This window comes from Aythya ferina (assembly GCF_964211825.1).
Source record: "Aythya ferina genome assembly, chromosome: 6".
NCBI classification, from domain to species: Eukaryota; Metazoa; Chordata; class Aves; order Anseriformes; family Anatidae; genus Aythya; species Aythya ferina.
In genome coordinates this window covers 27701750-27727204 of record NC_140303.1, presented here as the reverse complement: position 1 = coordinate 27727204, position 25455 = coordinate 27701750, and the positions used below count along the sequence as shown (strand labels likewise).

The 25455-nt window shown below is 51.3% G+C and overlaps 3 protein-coding genes across 14 annotated transcripts in view; 1 reads left to right on the top strand and 2 right to left on the bottom strand.

Annotated features, from left to right (window-relative positions):
• Window positions 1-293: 293 nt before the first annotated feature.
• On the bottom strand, window positions 294-4564 carry NIFK (nucleolar protein interacting with the FHA domain of MKI67). The gene is made up of 6 exons (XM_084523013.1): window positions 4413-4564; window positions 4145-4270; window positions 3361-3469; window positions 2484-2695; window positions 1949-2026; window positions 294-846 (listed from the first exon to the last, which is right to left on the bottom strand). Exons 1-6 carry the CDS (start codon window positions 4527-4529, stop codon window positions 670-672), a joined length of 819 nt encoding a protein of 272 aa, XP_084379139.1. The 5' UTR covers window positions 4530-4564; the 3' UTR covers window positions 294-669.
• Window positions 4565-4578: 14 nt separating this feature from the next.
• On the top strand, window positions 4579-10078 carry TSN (translin). Its single transcript, XM_084523014.1, has 6 exons — window positions 4579-4708; window positions 4811-4904; window positions 6532-6628; window positions 7303-7418; window positions 8128-8207; window positions 8553-10078. Exons 1-6 carry the CDS (start codon window positions 4643-4645, stop codon window positions 8787-8789), a joined length of 690 nt encoding a protein of 229 aa, XP_084379140.1. The 5' UTR covers window positions 4579-4642; the 3' UTR covers window positions 8790-10078.
• The window catches only part of LOC311438535 (uncharacterized protein), a 40313-nt gene continuing 24240 nt past the window's right edge, over window positions 9383-25455 (bottom strand). For 5 of the 12 annotated variants that reach the window (XR_014694169.1, XR_014694176.1, XR_014694177.1 and 2 more), the window contains 6 exons: window positions 22018-22192; window positions 21365-21563; window positions 20505-21130; window positions 19403-19548; window positions 17056-18596; window positions 9383-16274 (listed from right to left, as the gene is read on the bottom strand). Coding sequence is in view for 1 of the 12 variants with exons in the window: in XM_084523011.1 (XP_084379137.1) it covers window positions 17801-18596; window positions 19403-19548; window positions 20505-21130; window positions 21365-21563; window positions 22018-22192 (1942 nt within the window). In the remaining 11 variants the exon portion in view is untranslated. Of the gene's footprint in view, window positions 16275-16900; window positions 18597-19402; window positions 19549-20504; window positions 21131-21364; window positions 21564-22017; window positions 22193-25455 lie in introns of those variants that run through there. The other 7 variants (XR_014694170.1, XR_014694171.1, XR_014694172.1 and 4 more) reach the window with 7 other exon arrangements.

Sequence of the window (25455 nt, the reverse complement as noted above, 5' to 3'; positions counted from 1 at the left end):
CTGTGGGCATGTCAGCCTTAACAGTTCCAAGCCAGCTCTGGCAGGCTGAGGTGGGCAGGAACACACCTCACGGCACAGCCAAAAGCTGTGCTGCTCCCTGGCCTCGTACCAGTGACACAGCCCTGCCTTCCTGCTCCTGCCTCACCCACCCAGCGGCTCCTTATGGTACTGCAGGGAGCTTATCAGCCCCGGCAGCAGAAGATACCCTTCTGATTGTGTAATTATGTGAAAACTCGCATACAGCACAGATATTCAGCTAAAGAGAGGCGCTACCAAGAGCCAGTACAACTAGCAATGGTTAAAAAATGTATTTTATAAGCCAGTAGGTATAAAATACCGACCCCATCAGCAGGATCAGAACGGACAGCCTCACATGTTCTTTCAGAACAGGGGATACTGGAGAAAGAGCACAGAACGAACCAAATGTTCTGGCACAACAACTGCAGGCATGTCAGAGAACTCGCACTCATGAGTGCAAAAACCAAGACAATCTTCAAGGGCAGAGAAGACTGTAGCTCCCCGCTGGCTAAACAGGAGGGGAACGATTTGTGAACGCGTTCCCTGCCCGTGAGAGGCTGAAACAGCCTAGTGAGACAAACTGAGCCAGAGCACAAGTTCCACCTCACCAGTGTTTGAGTTGAAGAAGAAAAAGCCACCAGAATTTTAAGTCTATTTCTGTTTCCCCAGGTTGGGTTCTTTTCTTTGCCGTTTCCTTGGTCTCTTCACAGGTTTTTTAACACTTGCAGGGGGCAGTTTGAGAGTTATTTCCTTGTCATCTGCGTCGTCATCCGCTTGGTGAGCTTGCCGGCGCTCAAGCACTGTAGGAGTACAGACTGGAGTAGGATCCTGAGGAGATCAGAAAAACAGGATTTACTGCAAAGCAAAGCACCTGCCGGAAAAAGTTGTTGCGGCCTCTGTGGTACCACAAGGCTCCTCGGTCCAGCTCTCCTGCAGAACTTCCACGTATCAGGGAAAATTGTTTTCCTTTCATAATCATCTTTGGACAGTATTGCTTCAGACTAACAGTGCCATCTCCAAAAGAGTAAGTGTGAAAAATAAATGTTTTATAATATGTCATTACACTGATTGGTTTTCTGAACTTGTTTCCTGACTCAAAGTACTCAAAAATCCAAGACTGAAAGAGTCAGAAAAAAAACACTACATATATTTGAGAATGGCATACAGAAGTGCCATACTTGAGCCGACAGCCGAGCTGAAATACTCCAGTTTCATTCTCTCAGTAATTTCTCAGAACTCAGTTGACCAAACGTATGAGTTGCCCTGCCTCCCTCACAACCAGCCCTGTCCCCAAAAGAAAATCAAAACACATTAAATAAGTTATTAAGCAAAAAAAAAAAAAAAAAGCAATGAAATAAAACACATTAATACCTTCCAGACCTTTTAGACTGTCAGTGTCTCAAATCTGAGTCCCGATGACCTGATCTGTCCCTTCACCCTACTGCCAGTTTTAGTTGGCATTAACTTTCAAGTACTGGAAAACCATGATGAGAGAGCACGAGGGAGGAGGGACAAGAGAGCACATAAGTGGGGTACACAGCATTAGATCACAGTCTCTGTTCAATTCCATTTTGGCAGGAGGCTGGCATTAGGTTAGCGCCGAGCAGCAGAGGCTGACAGCAGACTGTTGCCTGGGCACACCTCAAGGCAAGCTCCACTGGTCGAGTAACAGCACGCTGGGCAGAAAGAAGCCTTTGCTGCTGAATACTGCAAGAGGATAAGGAAGGGAGTGAACCCAACCACCTTCTTCCTTTCAAATGTGTTCATCCACCTCAAAAGAGGTGCTTCTGTCACAAAAATCTCTCAAAGGAAAACAATATCTAAGTTTGTGACACTGAAATGGCTCGGAAGAAACAGCTGCAGACCCAAAACGCCTGCCACAGGGTGAGTGGTCGCAGTGCTGGGCACCGCCAGGACTGTTTGGTCTTACCTGGCTGCTCAGAGAAACGCTCAGTTTTGACTTGGATTTCTTAACTTTCCTTTTCTTCACGGCAGGCCCCTGCGCAGCCTAGGAAGCGAGACAGATCAGGCGAGTCACTACAAGCTTCCCAGATGAAAATGTAAACAGTCACCTAACAGCACACAGACTCCTCTGCTTTGTAACTACTGCAGCGTTCCTACAGCAACCACCCCCACACACAGCACGGGGGTTTGGAAAAGCCCCTGTTGTTTTTCTGTGACCTACAGATGTATTAAAAACATGGATACCCTCCTGCTGCCTATAGGAACAGGAAAAAGGAACTTCTCCCTTTTGCTGCTACTGGTTTACTCCTCTAAAAGTAAACTCACACATACAGAGCATTACACTGTAATTTTAGGGAGCTTTTACACAACTCTTGACACATGTAGGTCTCTGTTTTACTCCAGGTCTCATGCCAGTTCCACATGAGACATGATTTTGGTATTTAGCACATCCTTAGAAGCAAGTTTTCACAAAACACCTGTCAGAACGATCCCAGACTTACAAATCCCGGGAAGCTGTATTTGATGCCCCTCTCAGCCAGCCGCTTCCGCAGGCGATTCTCCTTCTGCAGCAGCCGCTTTGCCATCTTGGCCTTCTCGGCGAGTGAACGTATCTTGTTGTACCGCTTGACTGCTGGCTGGGAAGGCTTCTGAAACATCCTCTCACTGTTTTTGAAGAGATCCTCACGGACCTTCTCAGGAGGCACAAACTGACCTGTATCGTCAGCACAGGACACCAGGTTATAGCACAGCTATTCCTGTCACCAAACCCACTCATGTAACACCCTTCGGGCCCGCTGTAACATCACCCACAGCTACACCAGAACGCCGCTACAGCAGTTCATGAACAGAGTAACTAAATACTCAGTGGTAAGACAAAGGAAGAGAACACTTGTTCACTTGCACCCAGAAAACAGTCAGAGAAACCTGATGTGCAAGAATTGATGCAAAGGAACGTGAGCAGTTACACCAACTCATGTTCCTTTACAAAGCAATGCCTGAGAAACCAACTAATTCCCTTTATCTTTTGCCCCAAATAACACTTTACATCTAACTACATGGACAGCAGCTGCAACAGTAATAAAAGAAAAATTCCCACATTAAAGGAAATGGCTCTACGACACAGCCCATCCCTGGCTGAGACTTTGTGCTACACAATGAGCATGAACCAATACAAAACAAAAACCAGTAGGAAACAAAAGGCTGCTGAGGATATTCTCTACATGCAAGGAAAAGCAAGAACAGCTCAGTCCCACAAAGAATCGTGTTGGGCCAAAGCTTCATAAAGAGACAAGATCCCTCCTGTAGTTCGAAGAGAGAATATAAATATGCATGAATTTGCTTTTGCGTTAGACAATGGACAGCTCAGTTTATACTCACACTTCAGCAGTCTTTCTGAAAACAGGTAGTTGTTCATCGTGTCTGCAACAATCTTAGCCACATCGTCAGACTCAAACTCTATAAATCCGTAGCCTTTACTGCCTCCTGTCTGCAAGCAAGGGCAGAGAGAGAGCTGAAACGATGCTTTGACACACTAACAGCAAGTACTGTCACAGAGTTCTGTGAGGCCATGAAAAGCACCAGATTTAGTCCTAAACTGGCCAGATAGCGTTCCTTAACATACACCTATGTATGAAACTGTCTGTTCATCGATATCTATGTTAAAAAAACAAACCATGCATTGCTGTTGTTGCTACATGGATTACACAGTAATATTAGAACATGATGATACCCGCGATGTGAGGAGAAGTGAAATTTATGGAGCACAAAGTGATGAGAAAGCTAACAAGGAGCCTTCTCCATGACATTTTGCGATCTACCCTGGATTACTGCATTCCGGCACTTCTCACTTTAGGGTATTTACTTAAGGACAAAGGGTGCTACTTAAGAAGTGTCACAAAAACCGCTCGTTTGCAGCCCAGAGACTCACGTGCTCCCAGCCCCGGACGCAATTTCCGAGTTCCCTGTTTACGGAGCGCGGAGCCTCCCCCCGCCCGCTCCCGGAACTGCAGCGAGGCTCCACGCGGTGCGCGCAGAGCACGGGGAGCGGGCAGGGCCCCGCGGGGCTGCTGAAGGCGCTGCAGGACGGACAGGCGGACGGACAAACAGACAGACAGAGAGGAGGAGAAGGGAGAGGGAGGGAGGGGGTCGCGGCGGGGCTCACCTTCTTGCTGCGGGACAGGCGGAGCCGCGTGACGGTGCCGAACTGCCCGAAGTACTCGCGGAGCTGCGGCTCGCAGAGGCCCCGCGGGAGGTGCCCCACGTACACCACGCCCGGCTGCAGCGGCTCCTGCGGGCACAGCCGGCGTCAGCACAGGCACAGGCACAGGCCCAGCCCCGCCAGGCCAGGCCCGGCCAGGCCAGGCCCGGCCGCCCCCCACCTCACCCCACCTCACCCCACCCGACCCCACGGCACCGCAGAGCCCCCTCACCTCCTCTTCCGCCCGCTTTTTGCGCCCCCTCCTCGCCTTGCGAGGGCCGCGCCGCGCCTGCGGCTCCAGCGAGAGGAAGGAGGAGGCGGACACAGCCCCTGCCCCAGCCGCCGCCATCTTGGCCGCCTCACCACAGCCGCCGGAAGTGCCCCCCCGTCCCTCCCTCCTCCCCTTCCCGCCCAGGCGTTGCGCATGCGCAGCGCGCGGGCGGCGCTGAGGCGGCGGGCGCCATGTCGGTGAGCGCCATGTTCGTGGCGCTGCAGGGAGTGCTCACCGCCGACCAGGACGTGCGGGAGGTGGGCGCCGGGGGACGGGGCGGGACGGGGAGGGGACGGGGAGGGGGCTGGGAGCCGGGGGGAACCGGGGGGAACCGGGCTGACGCCGCGCTGTGCCCGCAGGAGATCCGCAAGGTCGTGCAGGCGCTGGAGCAGACGGCCCGCGAGATCCTGACGCTGCTGCAGGGCGTGCACCAGGGGGGCGGCTTCCAGCACAGTGAGTGCCCCCCTGCCCCCTGCATCCCCCGCATCCCCTCCCTGCCCTCTCCCCCTGCCCCAAGCCGCCGCTCTGCCCGCCCGGAGAGCCCTCAGGGAAGGGGAGAGGCCCGGGGTGCCGTGGGTGCAGGGAGAAGCCCCTCGGCTGTCAGCTCCAGGGGTGGTTTTGCAATGTTTAGTAGCAGAGATCTGTGCCTGGCTCAGTGCGTTCTGCTATTTTCATTTTTTTTTCCTTCTAAGTCAGGGAGGGAGCTGGTCCTGGGACTTGCAGGCCCTGAGAAGGGACGCGAGGCAGTTAAACTGGCAAAAAGGAGAACGCTCAGCTTCCCGTTCATCCGCTATCACAGACAACAAATGCACGCTCAGTAGGCCAAGTGTTAACTCACGGTAACGCGCTGTCAGCTTGTCAGGTCCTCCAGTCACAGAGTCAGTAGTGGCTTTGGTCAGGCTTTGTGGCAAGTGATAGAACGTCAAGTAACAAAGATTGTTGCACAGAAAATAGCACTTCTCAGGTGTTGCCTGCTGTGACTGCAACGTGGTTTGATGATGGTTGAATCCTGGTAGTGCAGCGCTTCTCAGCATTCATGCAGCTTCATAGCAGCTGGAGGCTTGAGAGAAGGCAATTTCCGCACGGCTCCTTGGCATTAAATCCCTTGCAGCACGCAGCTGCTTTTCCCTGTTCTCCAGGGCCTTGAGATGCCTCTTGGCTAACCTGGCTCTCACTGGGCTTTACACCTCACCTCTCTCACAGGGGGCAGCGCATTTCTGCAGTGGCTGCTTCTGGGGGGCTCTGCCTGTGCTGGGCAGCGATGCTCAGCATGCAGCTCTGGGGTCAGCTCTACCTTTGATTCTTGAGCAGCTGCAGCAAAGGAGCAGAGACCTGAAGGGTCTGTGCCTGATGGTACGGGCCTGTAGTTGGGGCCAGTAAGCAGGAGGTGGCAGTGTGTGTGCGAAGCCAGGAGACCGTGTTGGTGCGGAGATCCAGTGCACATGGGGCAGGCTGAGGCCCAGCTCATTCAAATGCTGTAAAGGAGCACTGCAGGATTTTAAAACAGAGCAGGAGCAGTTTCTTTTCCTTGGATTGCTGACAGCGAGCTGCCTGCCTGCTCAGGGTCTGACTCCTGTTTTAGGTGCTGACCCTCTGTGTTGTCTCGCCCCTCTTGGCAGCCCCAGTAGGGCCCTGCAGCCCCTGCCCTTCCTGAGCAGGGCTGTCCATTCGTATCCCCCGCTGTTTTCCAGCTTTTATGATCCCCCCGGTGACCCTCCCTGTCGTTTCTCCTGTCAGAACCCACTACAAAAAGGAGTCTCCATCCGTGGCTTAAGTCCTATAGCAGCAGTAATGAGTCACAGTTAGCGGTGACAACACCAGGGTGTCTTGTCTCAGGTTCCAAACTGGGAATGGTGTACAACAGGCAGCCCAAAGCCCAGGAGTGTTTGTTACCTACCTGTGACTCGAGGTGTAACAATGAATTCTTCTCAGATCAACCTGAATGCCTGTAGACTGTTGTGCCCAAAAGGGAGCAGTGTGTTTAAAGGAGCGTAAGCAACGCTGTCGGCTTTAGAGAGCTCTCTGTTTACAGATCCGTGTTCCCTGTCAAGCACTGAATGTTGCCCTGTTTCTCTTCCAGTACCAAAGAAATGTCAGAAGGCTCGAGAACACTTTGGTACAGTACGCACACAGATGGAATCCCTGAAGACAAAGTTCCCTGCTGATCAGTATTACAGGTGTGCAGCCCACACAGCCAGGCATGGATGTGAGCGCCGCCTGGGCGTGTTTGGCACCATTGCTTTGGAAGAGTAATTTGAAGGTTTATGAGCCTGATATTTCTTCCTGTTTGAAAAGTAACCGGTAGTAGAGAAGTGTGAGTTTTTATCAGCACCACTTAAAAATGCTTTTGCTCAAGCTCTTCTCCCTTTATCTTTTTCCTTTGTTACTGAAAGGAAAACATAAGAAATTGGTGTTCTATAGGAGCAGCCCGTATTTCTGAAAGCAGAACATTTGCTGCTCTATTAATTTAAGTCGTTAGGTTGGGGATGTTTCTGAAACCAGCTCTAAGTCTGCCATGAAATGGCTGTGTGATACTGCAGGTTCCAAGTGAAGTCATCACCCTTACATTTTATTTGCCGCCAGAAGGGGACAGTGTCTAGCAAGAACAAACCAAGGAGCAAGAATCTTGTCAGCTCAAATCTGCAGTGCTGGGGTGCTGAGGAGCTGATTTTAAGCTGGTGTAGTTTTGATGAGCAAAAAATATTGCAAAATGCTATGTGTAAAGGTGAAAAACATAATTAATGCCTACTGCAGACATTTAAAACGTGTGTTGCCCAGCTCTCCAGTAACAGATGTTACTTCTTTTTTTTTTTTTTTTTTTTTATCCTTGACTTGGTGTTTTTCCCAACAGATTCCATGAGCACTGGAGGTTTGTGCTTCAGCGGTTGGTGTTTCTGGCAGCATTTGTAGTCTACTTGGAGTCAGAAACGTTAGTGACCCGGGAAGCTGTTGCAGAAATACTGGGGAGTAAGTTAATGTTGTAACTGGGGAGAAAGTGCTTGTGAAATGTTCAGATGTTGTAGCTTGCAGAGGCGTACAGGGGAACAGCAGAACTTAATTTCTTCCCAAGAAATGGGTTCCAAAACTTATCTGGTACTGGATTTTATTACATAAACAACAGATGCTTTTCGAAAGTGGGAATCAGAAAAATTAATGTAAGAAAAGTATTTATGCATTAACTAGTTCTTCATTAATGAAAGGTATTCATGCAAATTGCCTAGTCTACCAAAAGAGTAATAAAAAGATGACAGCTTGCTTTTCTCACCTTTTGTTTTTGGTATTTAAAAAAAGGGGAAAACAGGTTTTTGTACTATTAAGAGAATCGCTGTCTCCCAGAGGAAAGGATTTGAAAAAAATCAGGAAAGGTGTTTGTGTGCTTGTTTTTTGTTTCCTTGTTTTTAAAAAGGACTCCAGGCATCATTCCTGTATATTAATGTAAATTCAGTCATTCTGTTAGATGGCTTTTTGCATGTGCAGCTGAGGCTGTATAAGATGCTAAGTCACAATGCTGCGAAGAGGCAGTAATAGTATCACATACAGGAGAAGGGTGACTTTTATTTTGCTGTAGTATTTCATAATTTTGATATTTCAAATTAGCTCAAATAAACGTAATTTCAACCTGCTGGTTTCGCTGATGTTCAGTATCACCTGACTGCCACTCTGCTTTTTATCATAGTTGAAGCTGAGAGAGAGAGGGGCTTTCACCTGGACATTGAAGACTACCTTTCTGGTGTGTTAACTCTTGCCAGTGAACTGGTAAGGAAGATATTCATGCATATATTTGGGTTGAAAGTGACCTTAAAAAAATTTAAAAAACACGTTACCTATTCTTAAGTTGATTATATAAGTTACGGTTTGGAACACCTTAGTCTGAACTTCTAGCAAAAGGCTTGTCTGTATGCCAGAGTTGTTCCTCGCTGATATTTTAAGCTTTAAAGTAGTCACTGGATTGAAAATCCAGGGCTCCGGTCAGCAGAAAGGTAGATGTGGATGTAATTTAGCTGACTACCTGGAACAACTCTGCTTCGTTTGGTGAAGTAACTGAAGGGAGGCGTGAAGTGATCTGGGAAGATCCCTCTGATGTTCTCCTTCCTCTCGTAGGCCAGGCTGGCGGTGAACAGCGTCACGGCTGGTGACTATTCTCGCCCTCTCCGTATCTCAACGTTTATCAACGAGCTGGATTCTGGCTTCCGCCTCCTCAACCTGAAGAATGACTCCCTGAGGAAGCGCTACGATGGCCTGAAATACGACGTCAAGAAAATTGAGGAAGTGGTTTACGACCTGTCAATCCGAGGACTCAATAAGGAGGCGACAGGCGGCGTGGCTGGAGAGAAATGAAGGATGCTCGTTTAACAGCATCAGCAATTACCTCAGATGGTTGCCAAGCTAGGAGGCGTGCTAGCAAAGCCTTCCTACCATAGTTTAGAAGAACCGCAGCTGAAAGCTGCTCTCTATTTTCTTACAAAAGGTGTAGTACGGGTGTTAGATCTCAAAATGTTTTGTAAAATCATGGCTAGGTTAGTGCAGAAGGCCCTCTGTTTCCGCTGAAATTCCTCTGTCTGATCACGTTGCTGTTCTGTGCACAGCAGCAGCAGAGGCAGTACCTCCCCGAGCTGAAATTCCCACTGGTTCCGTGGTGGTGTTTCACTGCCCCAGCAGTTCTGTGCTCCAGCTGCTTCTGCTCACGCACCTGTGAAGGTGTGTGCACAGCGTGCAGCTTGGTGCAGGTACAGACCACGTTTAAGTAAAACTGTAAATATCTATGTTTTTTTTAAGACACTGTTTTTTCCTTTTTTTGTTGTTTATTAAATCTTTACCTACTTAAGTTGAACAGATCTGCATAACTGTTCATTAACCAGCTCTTTTTAAATGGTTTCAGTTAACCTGTCCCCCCTTGGAACTGGTGTACTGCACCTGGGCACGTCTTTCTCTTTTATTTTTTTCCCTCCAAGATCCCTGCTATCAGTGAGTGCAGGGTTTTCTTAAATACCTGCTTTCACTGGCTGGTGTTTGATTACCCAACATGAGTAAATGTTGAGTTTTAACACAATCACCTTAAGAACTCTGTATAAGATTTTTTTTTCTTCCGAACTAGCGAAGTTTATGACTACGGAGGTGTTAACTGACAAACCGCAGGTAGCATTTGAGTTTTAACAACCTGTGTAGGCCACAGCTGTACCTGTTTCCTGGGATTGAAAAGAAAAATGATAGTTCATGTAGTAAAATCTTTGTATCCCCCAGAAGAGGGGAAATTGTTAGTTTCAAATACTTTGCATGTAAGATATTTGCAGGTACCCACAGCCTCTTCTGTTCATGTAAATGGACAGGTTCATACCTCCCCGTGCGTTTGTTCTCTTGTCCTAAATGACTTGGAGTCTTCCCTTTTCCTTACTGCTTCAGGTGGAGCGCTAGGGTAAAGGAGGAAAAACTCACTGGTTTAGGAGGAGGAATATTTCCAGAGGATGAACGTGAACAATCAAGCTTATTTGGGGCTTACTAGTGTTTCATTTTGTTGACAAATATTTCCCATTGTTCCAGTTAAGTTTTTATTTTGTTTATTGGAAGAAAATGGTTTCTTGGTTACTTTTGCCAATAAAAGATGTTTTTTGATTTTGGCCATTTGCTAACTCTGCCTGTTGTCTGATTATCTGGTGTTATTTGCTTCCCTTCCTGGGAGCTTCATCTGAAATACCCTAATTCAGCCTTCAGCTGTACTTAGAAAATAATGTAATTGCCAGCGTTGGTGGGACGCTGCTAAATGGAGCGCTCTCACCAGCGTCATGTGGAGCATAAGTCAAGCTGCAAAGAGATTGCATGGTTTTGTTTTCTTTTTACTTATAGAACAAGTTAAATTGGAGAGCCACGGAGGAGTTTATTAGTACCGCATCCAAGATGCGGCAAGGGTCACCTTCAGAGCATCTTGGATGTAATGTTTGTCCTCATCTGTTGTGTCGTCTGTCACGTAGCAGAGGCAGACAGTAATGTCCCTCCATCCCAGCTGAAGAAAATGAGGGTGTAGCTTCCTGAGCCCCTTGGCACGGAGGCCAGGTCTTCAAGTAGCTCTTTGTTCTTTGCCTCTGCCACTGTTTGCTTCTTTCTCACTTAACCCCTGTGGAGGTGGGAGGAAGGAAGGAACTTGAGCCAGTTCGCTGCCAAAGCCAAATGCTCCTGAAACAACGCCCTGAGGCTCTGGGACGGGGCTTTGCAGACCAAGGTCACACAGGAAACGCGTGGGAGCAGGGAAATGGGAGAGGTTTTCTGAGCATCACTCCGGTGTCTCTCAGGTTGGAGGACTCCTGCCACGTGGGGATGGGGCGTGAGGCCGTGCGGCAGGACGGGTTTCTGGTGGCAGGACACGTGCTTTGTGCTGGCTCTGGATGCATTTGGTCATGCAACAGGTCTGCTTCTGTGTGGGAGCCCGTGTGCTGAAGGAAGCTTCTTGGCAGATCCTAGGGCTGCCAGCTCTCCTATCTGATGGGGTTTCTTGTAGCTGGTGAGAGGCGGCGGTGCTGTGCCACAGGTGTGGGCATGCAGATACTGGGGGAGGGATGACTGGAAGAGCAAGTCTCTTCTCTTAGGGCTTAGGAAACGTGCGAGTTGTGGCATCTTCCTGGCCAAGGCACCGTGAAGTGCAAGTGCCTGAGCAGAGGACAGCCCAGTGTTGTGTTTCTCCAGGGTGCTTAGGAAATCTCTTCTTCCCTGTTCCTAAGGCTGGGGAGAGCCTGGTGGCTTCCTCTGGAGAAGCATTATTTACAAGGGGCAGGCTGTATTGTGTATTCCCAAGCCTGGGGAAGGGAAAAGGAACCAGCAAACATTCTGCCTAATCTGCACCAGGGAGAGCTGGGAGCACGCATCTGTCCGCAGCTTCCTCTGGACTGCAGGACCTCCTGGCCTAAAAGACCTAAAACGGTTAATCTGCACATTGCCCTGGGCCTCAAGCAGTTGTCTTTGTCTCACAGCTGGGAGCAGAGGAAAGAAGGGAAGAATCAGATTTATTTAGGGCTCTTCTCTCACCCTTCCCTTTCCCACAGAGCAGGTAGCCAGTGGGAAATGGCTCTGTGAAGGCTGCAGAAGCCCGCTGGCTCCTAATGGATCAGATGTTTGAACCCCAAACAAGTAACTCCTGTTTGGTATTGAACACTGCTGGCAGCGGGGAGGGGGTGAGTCAGTGCAGGAGCACTGGAGAGTCTGACTCAACAGCCAGCACAGCTCTGCTGTGGAGCACTTCAGCCTCGAGTGTGTTCCAGGGAGCGCTCTTTTGGATCGTCTTTGTATTCATGTGCGGCTTTTTTCCCCCATCTTGACGTCATTTCTCTGTGTCTTCTTTGCCTCAGTAAAAAGGGCACTCAGATAGTTGATTAACTGTTCTTTATTTATAGCACTGCCTGTTCCATCCCCGCAGGTCAGATCAATGCGAGTGCTGACCTGAAACCAGCCAGGAAATAGGGGCGAGCAGCTCGGTGGCACAGGATGCCACGCAGACCCGGGGTGGTTGTTTAACTGGCTGTGCCGCTGGGGTGACAAACCGCAGCCCGAATCCAGCAACCTCTTTACCCTGGCAATTGTTAAAGGATGTTACCACCTCCAGCCTGCCCTTTGCTGCTGCCAGCGCACGTCTTTGTGCAGTGAGCTGGATTAAGGACCTGCTCTAGCTGAAACAATCCCTGTTTTTCAGCGGCGCTTGCTCCCAGCCTGGTTCAGCACGCAGTGCAGCACCCGCTGTGCCAGCACGCAGAGGGAGGCTCCTTCCCCTCTACCTGCGGTGCCAGCTGTACGTTCACTGAGCTGTAACACGCTGGTAAATAGTCTGCGTTTCTTCTCGCAGTGACTTAACTGCTTCCAGTTCTGTTAGGATGGCCGAGGGTTTTCTCTCTGGGCAAATAACGTGCCTGCTTTTTGCCGCAGAGTGGTGACTCTGGTGCTGTAGAGCCTTGCTCCTGTTTTTCAGCTGGTAAGGTCATAACGTGCCAAGGAAATCAACAAGAGCAGAAAGTAAACACGGGTGGATGACTCCTGGGGTCTGCCTGTGGATCCTGACCTCTGCTACTCGCCAGCAGTCCATCTCCCCTCGTTAAAGCACTGTCTGCTGCTGGGGGACGTGGTGCCGCTGTGCTGAAGTGTGGGGGCTGCTCAGAGCCTGTCGAATCCATGGAGCATCATTAAGTAAGGGCTGGAGTCTGAAAGGAGCTGTCCTTGACAGCACAGCATCTCCTGCACGCCTGGGTCAGGCACGAATTATTCGGAGATGCTTATCTCCCTGCAGGTTTTTCTGCCTGTGTTTGTTGTTGCTTCAAACTGCGTCACTTGTGGCGTTCTCTGGGCAGCCACCGCTGGAGGATTGCCCTGTCTGAGGGGAACACCACTGTCCTAAAACCAGCCCTTCCTTGAGAGAAGGGGAGCACGCTCTTTTGTTCACCTGCACCTTCACACTGTGGGTGTACGAATGTCTGACCTGCTTCTGTAGGGAAAATGCAAGACCCTGAAGCCCGTAAGTGTGCTGCCTGCTCTCCAGGGAGCCTGCTGGCTCCTGCCCTGGCAGGGGGAGCTCTCTGGCCTTCTCTGGGTCTGCACCAGGGCCCTGTGCAGCTCCTGCCAGCTGCTGTACAATCTGCTGGCAACTAAAAGGTGCTGCAGAAAGCCTAAGGGGGAGAAAAGATTTGATCCTTCAGCCCCAGTGGAAGAACCTCGGGCTATAAAGGCCTTGTGCTCTTCATGTGTTTTGGCTACTCCAGCCCGTGGGATCTGACGTGTGTGACTGCCTCGTGACCTCCAGGCTCCACACCCTTCTCTGCCAGCCCTCCTGCAGCACCCAGAGAGATATTTGGTGCTGGTCCCCCCAGGACGTGGCTGGCACCACAGGGGAGGTTCCTGTGCTGGGAAGAAGGGTTCGAACCCAGCGCCTGGGGCTCCACCACCGCTGGAACAAGGATCCTGGGTCTGCTCCTAGGACCAGTTGTTACAGCTGCCTGATATGTGAGCTCTGAAGGGCTGTCTTGGTCGTGGTGCTAGAAGATCTGAATTCCCTTCCTTTTGAGGATGCTGGGGACGAGTGCAAGAGACAGTGCAAGATTCCCAGACTCACCTTCTGGAGATCTGGCTTCCTGGGACTTTAGCTTCGTAATCTTTTCATGAGCATCAAATGACTGAAGTTCCCCGCAGGCAGGAAACATGAGATCATCTCAGAGCTTTTTTTTCCACAGGATTTAGGATGTGCTGAGGTCAGTCTCTCGGTCTCCAGTGACAGCTACAATAGCTTCTCGCTGCCAGACCAAAGCTGGTGTTCCCTTTCAGATGCGTTCTTGATCCCATTGCAGAGATCCGTGACGAACCTCACTTCTCTTAAGGACAACCGTGACTGTACCGGAGGATTTAGCCCCGGCAGCTTTGACAGCACAAACCTGACCGAGCCAAACCTGGCTGCAGGCCCTGCCCTATCAAAGCCAAGGCCCATAACTGCTGATCCCGTATCTGTGTTCCAGAACTGGACCCAAATTTCCCAGCCAAAACAGCACATGTTGGGTGACCTCCACCCCAAATGTGTGTCCCCTGTCAACTGTGGGGAGGGTCCCATCAGATTCACTTCTGTGTCTCAATGCTCCGAGGGGTAACAGCAAACCTCTGGCTCTGCTGGGGTCTTCTGTCAGTACCACTGCACGTTTTCTTTCACTATAAAAGGGAAGATCTCTATTTGTTCCCTGAAGCAGGTATCTCTGCTTTCTAAAGCATTTACTTTTCATCTCCCCACGTTTTCTAAGGCTGTCCCACCCAGCATGCTGGCTTAAAGTGGGTTTTCCTTCCTTCAGTACCTGATCTCACTGGTGCTCTTTGTGTGGTGTGCCTTTTGAGGTAAAAACTGCAGAAACTATGAGAAAGCCTGCCTTCTCTCTCTCTTTTTTTTTTTCTTTTCCCACCTGGTAAGTGACCAGTTGACTTTTTTTTTTTATTTTTTCCCCTAATGTAATACTTCAGAGAGGATGTCTTCCTTCTGGCCTGCTCATACTAGCAAGGTAAGTGCAGTTGGAAGGAGTCTTGAAAAGTAACCCGAGTATGGTCAGTCATTAAGTTTTTAGTATTGTCATTTGTGAATTCTAAGAGGTGTAAAAATCCTGTAGAGCCCTAGGAAGGCCAGTTTGGAACAAGTAATTACTTCCTGGGCTTGTAGACAAACCTGTTCCCAAGTGCCACGGGTTATAAGAGCATTTTGTCAGCTTAATCAGAAATGGAAAACTACAACGAAGCTAATCTCTAGGGCTGTCAAGTAAGATGTGTACATGTGATACTGAAGGACCTGGAACTTCCCAGGAGAGGGATCATCCAGGTTCAGGAAGGTGCCTGAGGATTATGGAAACTTACTGCCTCGTTAGTGCGCTGACACCGCTCCCCCTTCCTCTGCAGGCTCACCCCACAGCACGAGTGCTCGCAGGGCCAGAGGGATTGTTCTGTGCTTGGGCTCCCTTTCAACACCTGTAATTTAAAAGCAGGCACGCAGCTGAGTACACACTGGATACGTAAAAGATAAATAACATTCAAAACACAGCCTCTGCCTCGCCTGACAGGTTCCACAATCAGTCTGTCGCTTGCCGTAGCAGGCTGTCCCAGATCAAAGAGCTCGTACTGTTCCGTGGCCGCAGGTTTTTTAGGACAGGGCTACAGCGCCGAGTACACGTCCTGCTTGTAACTCAACAGAGGGCAATTATTTACAGACCTTCTTTGGGGCAGTTTGCCTGGTTCAGAGGAAATAGGCCCTGTTTGCTACCAGCCTAGCTGGCAGGTGTTTCCTGTGATACCTAGAGGAACCCAGAATGTGTAAAACTGAACAATCATCCATAGGCAAGATTGATGCGAAAAAGTAGACCTCTTACATCTACTTATTGTTCTCTAACCTTTTGGAACAGCCAGGGTGGCTGGGGGTATCTCGATATAAAGATACGACTGTGCAAACAGCTCATGGCTGGATTCGGTTGTGGATTGGAGTGGAGAAAACCATCGTGCTAGAAAGTAATCAAAAACCTCCCAGAAAGGAGCAGCTTTCTGGGGCTGTGAAAGCCACTTGCTGTTTGGATAAATTATTAGGTTACTGTGCTTATGTCTTCTCTTAGCATGACTGCCACTGGAGGGAATGAAGAGAAGGCAGCTGCGTCCTTTTGATCTGGGAAAGAAAAGGAAGGTGCAAGGAGTTGGTGCTTTGTGCCTGTCGTGGGAATGGAGCTGGAAGGCTGCTAGATGCGGAGCTGTCAGGAGAGTGTCAGAGAGATCTTCCTCCAGCAGCTTCACTGTTTACATGACAATTTATTTGAAAAACAAAAAATCATAAAAGCTATTTGTTATTCACTGGCTGTTCAGTGCATATTTTGGGGAACAATTTGTTTTCTAACTAGAAATAGCTGGGGGGGGACTCAGAGCCACTGGAGGGAAACAGGCAGCTGCCAAAATGCCTGCCAGGGCAGCTGCCACTCGCTACGGTGCTCAGCTGTGTGCTGCCACCCTCCTCTTGGGTATGTGCTTGCAAAGCCTCCAGATGATGCGGAAACTCCGGTTTCCTCAAGGACAAAATGAGGCGCTAAGGATGACGAGGAAATGCAGGCGGTAAGCACGTTGCACTGACCGTGTCTGCCTCGGTGTCTGGAGCAGCACATAACAAGCCCCGGCTGCTGTGGCAGAGGGACAACGAACAGGATAGGGTTTGGTGTTGGGTTGGTGGTGATTTTACAGGACTAGGGCTACCTCCACAAAGGTCTGCCTCTGTCTGCCTTCGTCTGCGGGCTCGCTGGTGCTAGCTGATCTCTGGAGAAATGCACAGATAGGTTCCCAGCATGAATCCTCCTGTAACAGAAATGTTTTGTTGACAGTGATTAATACTGACTGGTCTTGTCTTTCCCCCAGGGATGATCTCCAAGAACATTTACAGATTGTTCTCTGCGGTCCGCCAACCAAAACTCAGGCTCCTTTAATTTAGCCTCTCGGCCTGTGATCTGGCCTTTGCTGCGTAAGTCACGGCATGACATTTTGCTGAACCTGTAATCACAAGGCCACAGGCAGTGGGAATGTCAGGCTGAAAAGGTTAGAACCTTTCTGCCTTTTTACCATTGTTCAGCTTCACGGAATTTTGCTGCTGAGGAGCTGAGAGAGGCTGGACCTTAGAGGGGAGAGCTTTGTGCTCTCAGTTTCAGCTCTGGCTTCTCCTGCGCTGGGGCCTGCCCTGCCCTGGTGGGACTGCAGCCAGGGCAGAACGCTTTGTGCCAGCTGATTGTTGTCCGGTGATAATTCAGGGCAGCAGGGCTGTACCATTCTCCCAGATTCATTAGGACTACCCCCTGAATTCTGCTCAGGGCATCCAAAGAACAGACATAGGCACATTGTTCCCCTGAACACCACTCGCACTAAATGCAACATCTACTCCAGAAAACAAACTAACCCAAAGATTTTTTTTTTAAAAATACCCACCTAAAGTCATTGAAACATAATTATTAAAACCTTTTATGTTACTCTACAGTACAATGTAAATTGTTCCTTTCCATTAAATTTTGAAATACACTAGATTACATCATTTAAATAATTGCATTTTAGGTTCACTATTAGTGGTAGCAGAGAGATATTTACATACATGTCTGAGACATTTCAGATGCAGTGCTACGTTCCAGTCCCTAAGTCGGTTAAACAACAGACTTCCAGTGGGGGCATACTGCTCGTCCACAGGTTCTAGATGTATTTGGGGTGCATGTGTGAGAAAGCAAGAGTTCCTTTTATTCTTGCCTGATTTTGTCTTTGTTTGCTGTGTGCATGCAGCTGAATCTGAGCAAACCGATACATACTTGATTTGGATTAAAGATGAAAGACCTTTCTTTTTTTAACAAGTATTTTGACTGAACATACAAAGGTGAAAAATGAAATATAGTCCTTAGGGGAGTAGTGATGGAAAACATTTTCTCCAACTTTCCTCCTCTGCTGCATAATACTGCGCCTAATTTTAACCCTGACTTTACCTAATGCTGATGAAATACAGTCAATGGTGGAAACCTCTCTCATGTTGTCAAGACTGGCTTTCAACAGAATCCATGCAAATGCAAGCATCACACATCATTCTCCCGCAGTGCAATATTAACAACTAAAACTCAGTATTTTCTTCCAGGGGTCTGCTCCTCAAGAGAAGCCCCTGCGTGCAGGTCCCTCGGCCACACGCAGGACGTGAGTCCTGAGGCTGGAGACAAGGATTAGGGCGTAACACTCGGTTCCAGTGCTGCTGGGCAGGAGCCACAACTCTTCCTGGGTCAGAGGCTCCTTTCTGTGTCATCCACAGAGTGGAGCAAGTCGAAGCCGCCGAGGCTCCCCGCGTGCTGCCCGCGCAGGACTCAGGGCCGGGTGTGCGGGGTGCTGATCATGATGTTGGGCAGCGCGTTGCGCCGCTTCTTCCAGGAGCCCAGCTCCCTCGAGTAGCGCCTGATCTGCCTGAACCAGTGGTGAGTCCGTGCCCGGTCGCTGTCCCGGAACACAAACGCCTCCCGCCTGATCTCAATGAGTTCAAAAGTGTCGTCACAGTCAGGATCGGTGGAGACGATGCAATTACTCAGCCTCAAGGGCTCCCTGAGCAAATGGAACTTGCCATTGTTTTTGTCCCTGATGAGCACCAGCACGGCGTCCTTCACGGGCCCCGGCTCAGCTAGCTCCAGGCTGGACTCGGACACGCGCTTCATGTTGACCAGCAGGAGGACCTGCATGTTTTGGAACTTGAGGGTCTTGCTGCCTTTCTTCACCCACTGGCCGTCGGGGGGCTGGGCCAGCTGCAGGGCCCCCTCCATCACGAAGCGTGTCTCCTCCCGCAGCCATCCCACCGTTTTGAGGGCGGTTTCCCTCATCTCGATGTTGATGACTTCCCTCTTCTTCTTGCTGTCCTGCCGAAAGGAGCGGAGGGTCCACGTGTTGCCCTCCTGCTTGGTTTTCATGTTGATGTGCTCCAGGTGGGACTCGATGCGGCTCTTGGCCTCCCGCAGGCTGCCGTGGTCTGGGTGGTACTCGGTGGTGGCCTTGATGATTCTGCTGAGCAGCAGGGGGTACTTGGTGACCCTCTGCAGAGGGGCCATCAGAAAGGAGCGCAGGTTCATCCGTCGCAGCGCCGTGTTATCGTTCTGGGACACGTCGAGGAATATCCTGCAGGGATTTAAGGAGAGGGAATGAAACGGGGGCTGTTTTGGCAGCAGCTGCTGCAATCCTAAGCGCTAAGCTGGAATCCTGAGCATTGCAGCCCCCGCCCACCCCCCCTGTTTTTAATAGCCTTGTGAATTCTGTCTTCTCAAAAATTAAAAAAAGGGGCCTGGAACACTACCACGTAACATCCTAGCAGTCTCCTATGAAATCCCTGTAGAGCAGTGCGGGTGTGAGCTTTCCGTGGTGCACGCTGAGGTAGGCCCGAAGCAGGCACATCAGCTTTTATCAGATTACATCCATGTGTAGGTCCTTTCATCACTCGATTACAAAGCTCTAAACAGGAGTTTGGTACCGTCATCAATTTATAGCTGTTGCAGTGGAAACAGAGAAGTGACTCGCCCAGCTTGGCCCAGCAGGCTGGGGCTAGGAACGGGATATGATTCAAGTCATGCACGCTTCACGCAGTGGCTTTCCCCAGTGGGAATCCAAACTATGCTCTGCTGAGAGCTGCTCTCAGCTTGACATTATTTAGTGAAAGTTCAGCCCCGTGGTCAGTGGGCAAACACTGGTACCAAAAATCCAGGATACAGCTGGAGACCAACTGCAGAGACTGCTTCAGTGAAGATATCAAGGACTGAACATATTTGGGAGCCTCAAGCACACTCCTCACCCTAAGACAGAGCAGCTCATCGCTGAAGAACATCGGCAATAAAACTTTGATCTAGTTGAGCTGACACAGGCTTTGCCCTCAGCCTAGCGCTCTCCTGCCCTCGAAGCCCCAAGGAACACTCACCCAGCCCTGCTCTCACCTGAGCAGCTCTTTCTCCTTCTCCAGCGCGTTGAGCATGTTCACTGAGGAGGACTGCTGAAGGCAGTAGGTCTGGAAGGCTGGCAGCATGTTGACGAACTCTAGAAAGATCTCACCGATGCACACGGTCATCAGGTCATCATCCCCCTGCAAGCACAGAACACAGCCCCGCGGGGTTAGCTCGGGAGAGGCAGGAGCACACAGCCTGTGTTCAGCCCCAGCAGCACCACCAGGGTCTGCTGGGCACCAGGGCGGGGCGACACCGACTGGGCTCCCCCCCTCTGGTGGAGGGTTTAGGTTGAAATGGGTTCAAATGGGCAGGGGAGGCACGTCACTCAGGCAACAGGCATGGCACTTAGCAACTTCTGCACTTGTTCTGAGCAACTGGGCTGGCTGGGAAGCAGGAGCTCCTTTCATTGAGCTCTTACTGGCTACTTTGGTGCCTAAGTGAAAAATAAATTTCACGGTAAATTGCTCTTCAGCTTCCAGACTAATTGGAAATATGAGAACCTGGTGGCACACAATGCTCTTAGCTTTGTCGAGGTGCGTGCTGACACGCTCGGCAATTCCTGCTCATTTCAGCAGCAAGAGAGGGAGCACTTCTCTGGTTTTTATGCAGTACCGGGCTTTGACTGCAAAGGGTAACGTGGGGGAGGAGGCAGGGAAACCCACAGCTGTTGTAGAAGCCCCTGTCTCAAGAAATTATTCACAGGGGACATGAGAACCGCAGTGTACATCTCTCTTCACTGGGCCAGGTGTGGGAGAGGTTGTCAGCTCCTGAGATGCGTTGCTCAGTCTGACATGTGGGGTTTCACAAGAGAGGGGGGATGTTTTGGTAATGGGACAGACGGGTCCTGCTAGGGGGATACAGGGCTGATGGCCTGCAGTCAGCGGCGTTACCACAGCGGAGGGACAAGGCCAGCAGCTCCGACCTGGCACAGACCTACTGAAATCCCTGGTTTCCAACAGCTGAGGGAGCGAGAGACTGGGCAGGTGAGCAGAACCCAAGAGTCCTCCACCTCCCAGTTCCCCTGCTCCAGCTGTGCTGCCTTCCCGATACAAAACCTACTCCTGTCTGCCTGCAGAGCACGCAGGCACCATACCTGGTCAAAGGCCTGATCGATCTCTTCCTGCAGGATCTCCAGGAAGTTCTCGTTGAGGTCGATGAGCTCCTGAATGTTGCTGAAGATGCCAAGGAGCTGCTCTTGACTCAGCAGCCCGGCCGCTTGCATGGGGAGGTAAAACTCCTCTTTGATGATGCGCAGGTCCTCCCCGTAGCTGGCCTCCGTGTTGACAAACTCCAGCACAGACTCCTTGCGCTCCGTCCTGCGCTTGCGGCACTTCTCGCAGAGGTCGGCCCGCCGCTGGTTGCAGTTCTGCACGTCCGTCTCCGCCGGGAGGTCCCTTTCTCCGCAGTCGGTGCAGGGCCGGTGGGCTTCCCAGGCCTGCAGGGAGCTCAGCGTTTCGGCCGCCCTGCTCCTCCACTTCCTGGCCGACGTCTGCCCGATGCCGCTGTCCGCCCGCTCCACCTCTGCCGGCTTGGTCCGCGCGGCCTCGCCGCCGGCATCCAGCTCCTCGCGGGCGTCGTTCAGGCCGACGATCCCGCTGTCCGTGCTCAGGCTGCTGACGTTGCTCCAGTGGTGCCGGGAGCGGAGGGAGCCACGTGGGGCGCGGCGAGTCTCGTCGAAGCTGCCGCCGTGGCCGAGGTTGGCTTTGGCTACCACGGGACCTGGGAAGAGACGGAAATCACTACAGGCACTGCCAGCTGCACGGAGCTCAGCGTGGCACAGCCACGAGCAGCATGAACCCTGGCAGGGAGACCGGATGAAAGCAGGGCTGCTGGCTGCCTCCCCTCCTGTTTCGCTGCTGGAAAATTCGGGGGTGGGAAGCAGAAGTAAAGGCAGCCAGGCAGCTCAGCACCTGGCCCATCGCCCACCCCCCCGAGAGTGCACCCTGTGGGTACCGTAGTCCCGCTCCTGCCGGCGCTTCTGTGCGTGCTGCCGCGCCGCCGCCGCGATCTTCAGCTCCAGCTGCTTCCTCTTCACCGAGTCCGTCGGCATGGGGTCGCTGAAGTGCGGCCGCAGCCGGCACTCCCGCTGGGCCTTGGCGCCGCTCTCATGGACGATGTCGGAGCTGGAGCGGCGGCAGCCGGGGCTGGAGGTCTGCAAGAGAGGCAGGGGAAGGGGGTTGGGAGCAATTCGGTGCTCAGAGCAGCGTCTGCTTTGCAGCGGCTGGGTTTGGGGTTGCAAAGGAGGAGAAAGGCAATTGTTAGCAGGGGGGTTGGATGAAGAGGGGACTAAAGGAGCCTGGCTGGTCCCCTGGGCCGTGCAGCAGGGGGCTGGTGGCACAGTGAAAGCCACCAAGGGGTTATGGCTGAACGCCCTGCAAGAGGTGCAGTGGCAGATCGGCAGGGGCACACAGCTGGCTCCTGCCTCATTAGCTGTGATAAAACAGGCATTAGGAATCCTGCTAACGGAGTTTAACCGCTCACGGGAGTTGGTGGGGCTTCAGATCCCAGGCTGCCCAGTTCCTATAGCAAAGGGATCCTCCAGAGCTTCTGACAAGAAAAAATCCTAAACAAACGCACAAGACCAGAGGTGATTTTCTCTCCCTTACGTTCCCCGCAGGCTGAGCCTCGCTGGATGTCTCACTGCTCGCCTTCTCCTCCCAGGCCTCTGTTGCCATGGACATCGCTGCGGGTTGCTGGCTGTCCTCCGGAGGGGGGAGATCGGCTTTCTTCAGATCACACTGTCCCTTGGAGGGGGATTTGGCAGCAGTCTCGGCATTGCAGCTGCAGGGGGAGAAGCACACTGATGAGCATCACGTACGCGGTTCACCTGACCTAGAGGAGAGGGAGCAGAAAGCCCAGGTCTGACCAGGCAGCCACTAGGGTTCAGGGAAAGTTCAGGCAGGAGCCTCGGCTGGCTGGCTTGGGTGGCCGTGCCCACGTTTCAGGGGCTCTGAACACAGCCCTGTTACAGCACTGCAAACGGGTAATTGCACTCGTGTCAGCGTCCGCCCGGAACACCAAGCCTCAGGTGTTCGCACGACATTTTTATGCCCATAAAAGATGAACTTCTCCCAAAGGGGCCAGGAAAAAAAAAAAGACCCAAACCATTTTAAGTGGGCTGTATCTGTGCTTCCCGCTATTTAAAGAGATGTTGTCAACACAGAAACCATCCTGCTCATGTGGAAGAAAATCACCTGCTGGAAAGCACAATGCCTTGACAGGATTAGGGGATTACAGGAGCTTTCCCTCTGTTCTTCATCTCAGATGATCCCAAGCCTGCTGAAAGCACTGGAAAGATTCCTTCTGTTTTCACTGATCAGGACTTTTGGTGCATTTAAGAATTTAAGAGTCCTGAGATGACCGGCAGGCTGTTGTCCTCACCTGGCAGGGCTGGGGTGCTCTCAGGCACGGCTGCCTGCTGCTGACAGGGGCCTGGCTGATCCCGGCAGCCCCTTCCAGCCCCACGTTCCCCTCCCTGCAGCTAACTCCTCTCCAGACAGACACTGTCCGGTGCAAAACCACTGAGCAGTTGTCAGGGTGCAGCTTGTGACACAGCTTGTGAGTCATTTTTTTTTTCCTGAGACTCCCAGAGACAGCTTTCTTCCATGCATGATGAATCCTGATTGAAAGATTTGTGTATATATATATATATATATATAATTAATTAATTTTGGGCTTATTTAATTTGTATGGGCTTGGTTTCCTTTAAAAAGGAAGGCTGTCAGGACCGGATGGGGATGCTTGCACATAGAAGCCAGTGCCTGGGACGTATTTCAGGTTACGCATGTATTTTGTGCTTACAAGTGATCAATTTATCCTGTGATAAATCAGGTTCATGTAAAAGGTTTCACTTGTGCAGTGATGCTGGTGGCTCACCCTGCTAATGTGCAGTTCCGACAGTGTCAGCTACAGGCCAAGACAGGAGGCAGATGGGCATTTCCTTACAGCTGGCTCTGCCAACAAGCCATCCGCCAGCACTGAAACCACCGAAGAGGGCACAAACCTCCCAGCACACAAGCTGGCTCCGTTGTCGGGCCAAAAAAGTTGGTTTGCAACTTTGCAGCTGGTGCTGTTTCATCTCCCTCCCCCTCTGCTTCCAGGTGCCAGCTGCCACCACGGGAAGATGTACCAGCTCCAGAGGAAGCACGGTGCTAGCAGCAGGCTGAGGGCTTTCAGCTCTTGCTGAGCTAACCCCCAAACTCTGACGGTTTCACTGATCTGGGGAAAGGACGAGGAGCTCAGCAGGGCCCAGTGGGAAGAGGGAAGGAGGTTAGGGAGCAACAAAGCTCTTGGAGAGGATCTGCCTCTGCCAAAAGCCATCGTGTCCAAAATCTGCTCTGCCCAAACAGCTTCTGGATGAAACAGGCAAAAGGCAAGGAACGTGCCGAGGCACCGAGAAGCAGCGGGGTGTATCCAAGCCCGGTAGCAATGCCCAGAACTGGAATATTGTCTTCTGCTCTTGATCACACCACCCTCAACACACACATCAGGCTCTCGGGGACAAGCTGAGCTTTCCCTTGTCACTGTTACAGTCCTTCGGTGAGCAGTGAACATCCAGCTGGCCAAGCTAGATGCTGCCCCTTTCCCGGCCCTGCTCCCTCAGACTTCCTTTCCCTCCTCTGTGCATTTCTCCCCACGGCTGTACCTCCCCAGCCAGACCTTGCTGGTGCCAGCTTTCCTCCTTCCAGACTTCGAGTCTCTCCTGATTCAAACAGAATCACAGAATCACAGAATTTCTAGGTTGGAAGAGACCTCAAGATCATCGAGTCCAACCTCTGACCTAACGCTAGCAGTCCCCACTAAACCATATCCCTAAGCTCTACATCTAAACATCTTTTGAAGACTTCCAGGGATGGTGACTCCACCACTTCCCTTGAGACTAAGCTGAGCACGCTGCTTTTTCACCCCCCTTACATCACCTAGACAGCAGTAGAAACTGAGTTTACCCTCAGCTTTACAGCACCTTTTCCTTTACATCCCCAGGAATCTTCACCTTCTCGTTTCTCCCTCCTTTCACTGTGTTCACCCAGCAACTTGCTGTGTGCTGCCTCTTCCTAGCGTTTGCTCTAACCTTCCCCAAGGCCAGCGCCCCTCTCAGCCAGCCGCGGTTACCTGGTGGCTGCAGGCACCACGCCGTGGCGTGTGAGGAGCCCGGCTGCTTGGGCAGATTCGGAGCTGTCACACCTGGTGGCACTCCAGGCTTTGCTGCCTCCTGCCCCTGGCAGTGATGCAAGGACAACGAGATGTCTGTGCTGAAACCATTACACCCCCTGGCATGTTTCCTTTTGTGTGAAATCACCTAATGGAGTTACCTGGCTGCAGACGCTGTCAGTTTTCCCTCTTCTCTCCAAAATGGATGTGCTTGGGCCAGCACAGGGAGGACAGGGCCTTTCTGAATGTCCTGTGCCATCCCAGGGCCATCACCTCTGAATCTGGTGGGAGCAGAGGCACTGTGCCTGTGGTGTACGACTGGAAGCCTCCCAGGCTCTGTGCAGCTCGTTATGGTGGCATCGTGCTCCAGGCCCACAGTCCTCAGCTTCTTCCACACGTCCCTTGCTCTTTCTGACTAACAGACACATTTTTGTCCACTCTTCCTCCACTGGCACCTGCCCTCCTGTGCTGTGCTATGGGAAGCTGTTACCGTACTCACCATCCCTGTGTCATCCCAAATCACCCTCATCGCTCTTTTCAAGAGGCTTCTTTCTTAGTCACGTCCTTCGCTTCCTTCTGCAGGTTTCTGTTGTTGCTTCGCCCCCCATGTTTCACAGACAGGAACTCCCAGTCCTTGCAGATCCTTATCCTGAGCTCTTTGCTGCTTAAAACCCCTCTTGCCCAGGATTACAACCTACGTTAAAGGTATCCAGTGACCTAGCAGGGGGTGAAAGCTGCCGTAATTCCAAAGTTGAAAATCAAATGTTCATTGCTAAAATATGAAGCCATTTAAACTAGTCTTCAATTAGTAAGTACCAATTACTAGGGAGGCAATTAACTTACCAGACAGAAGCGATTTGTAAAACTGTAACACTTACACAAAACCATCAGAA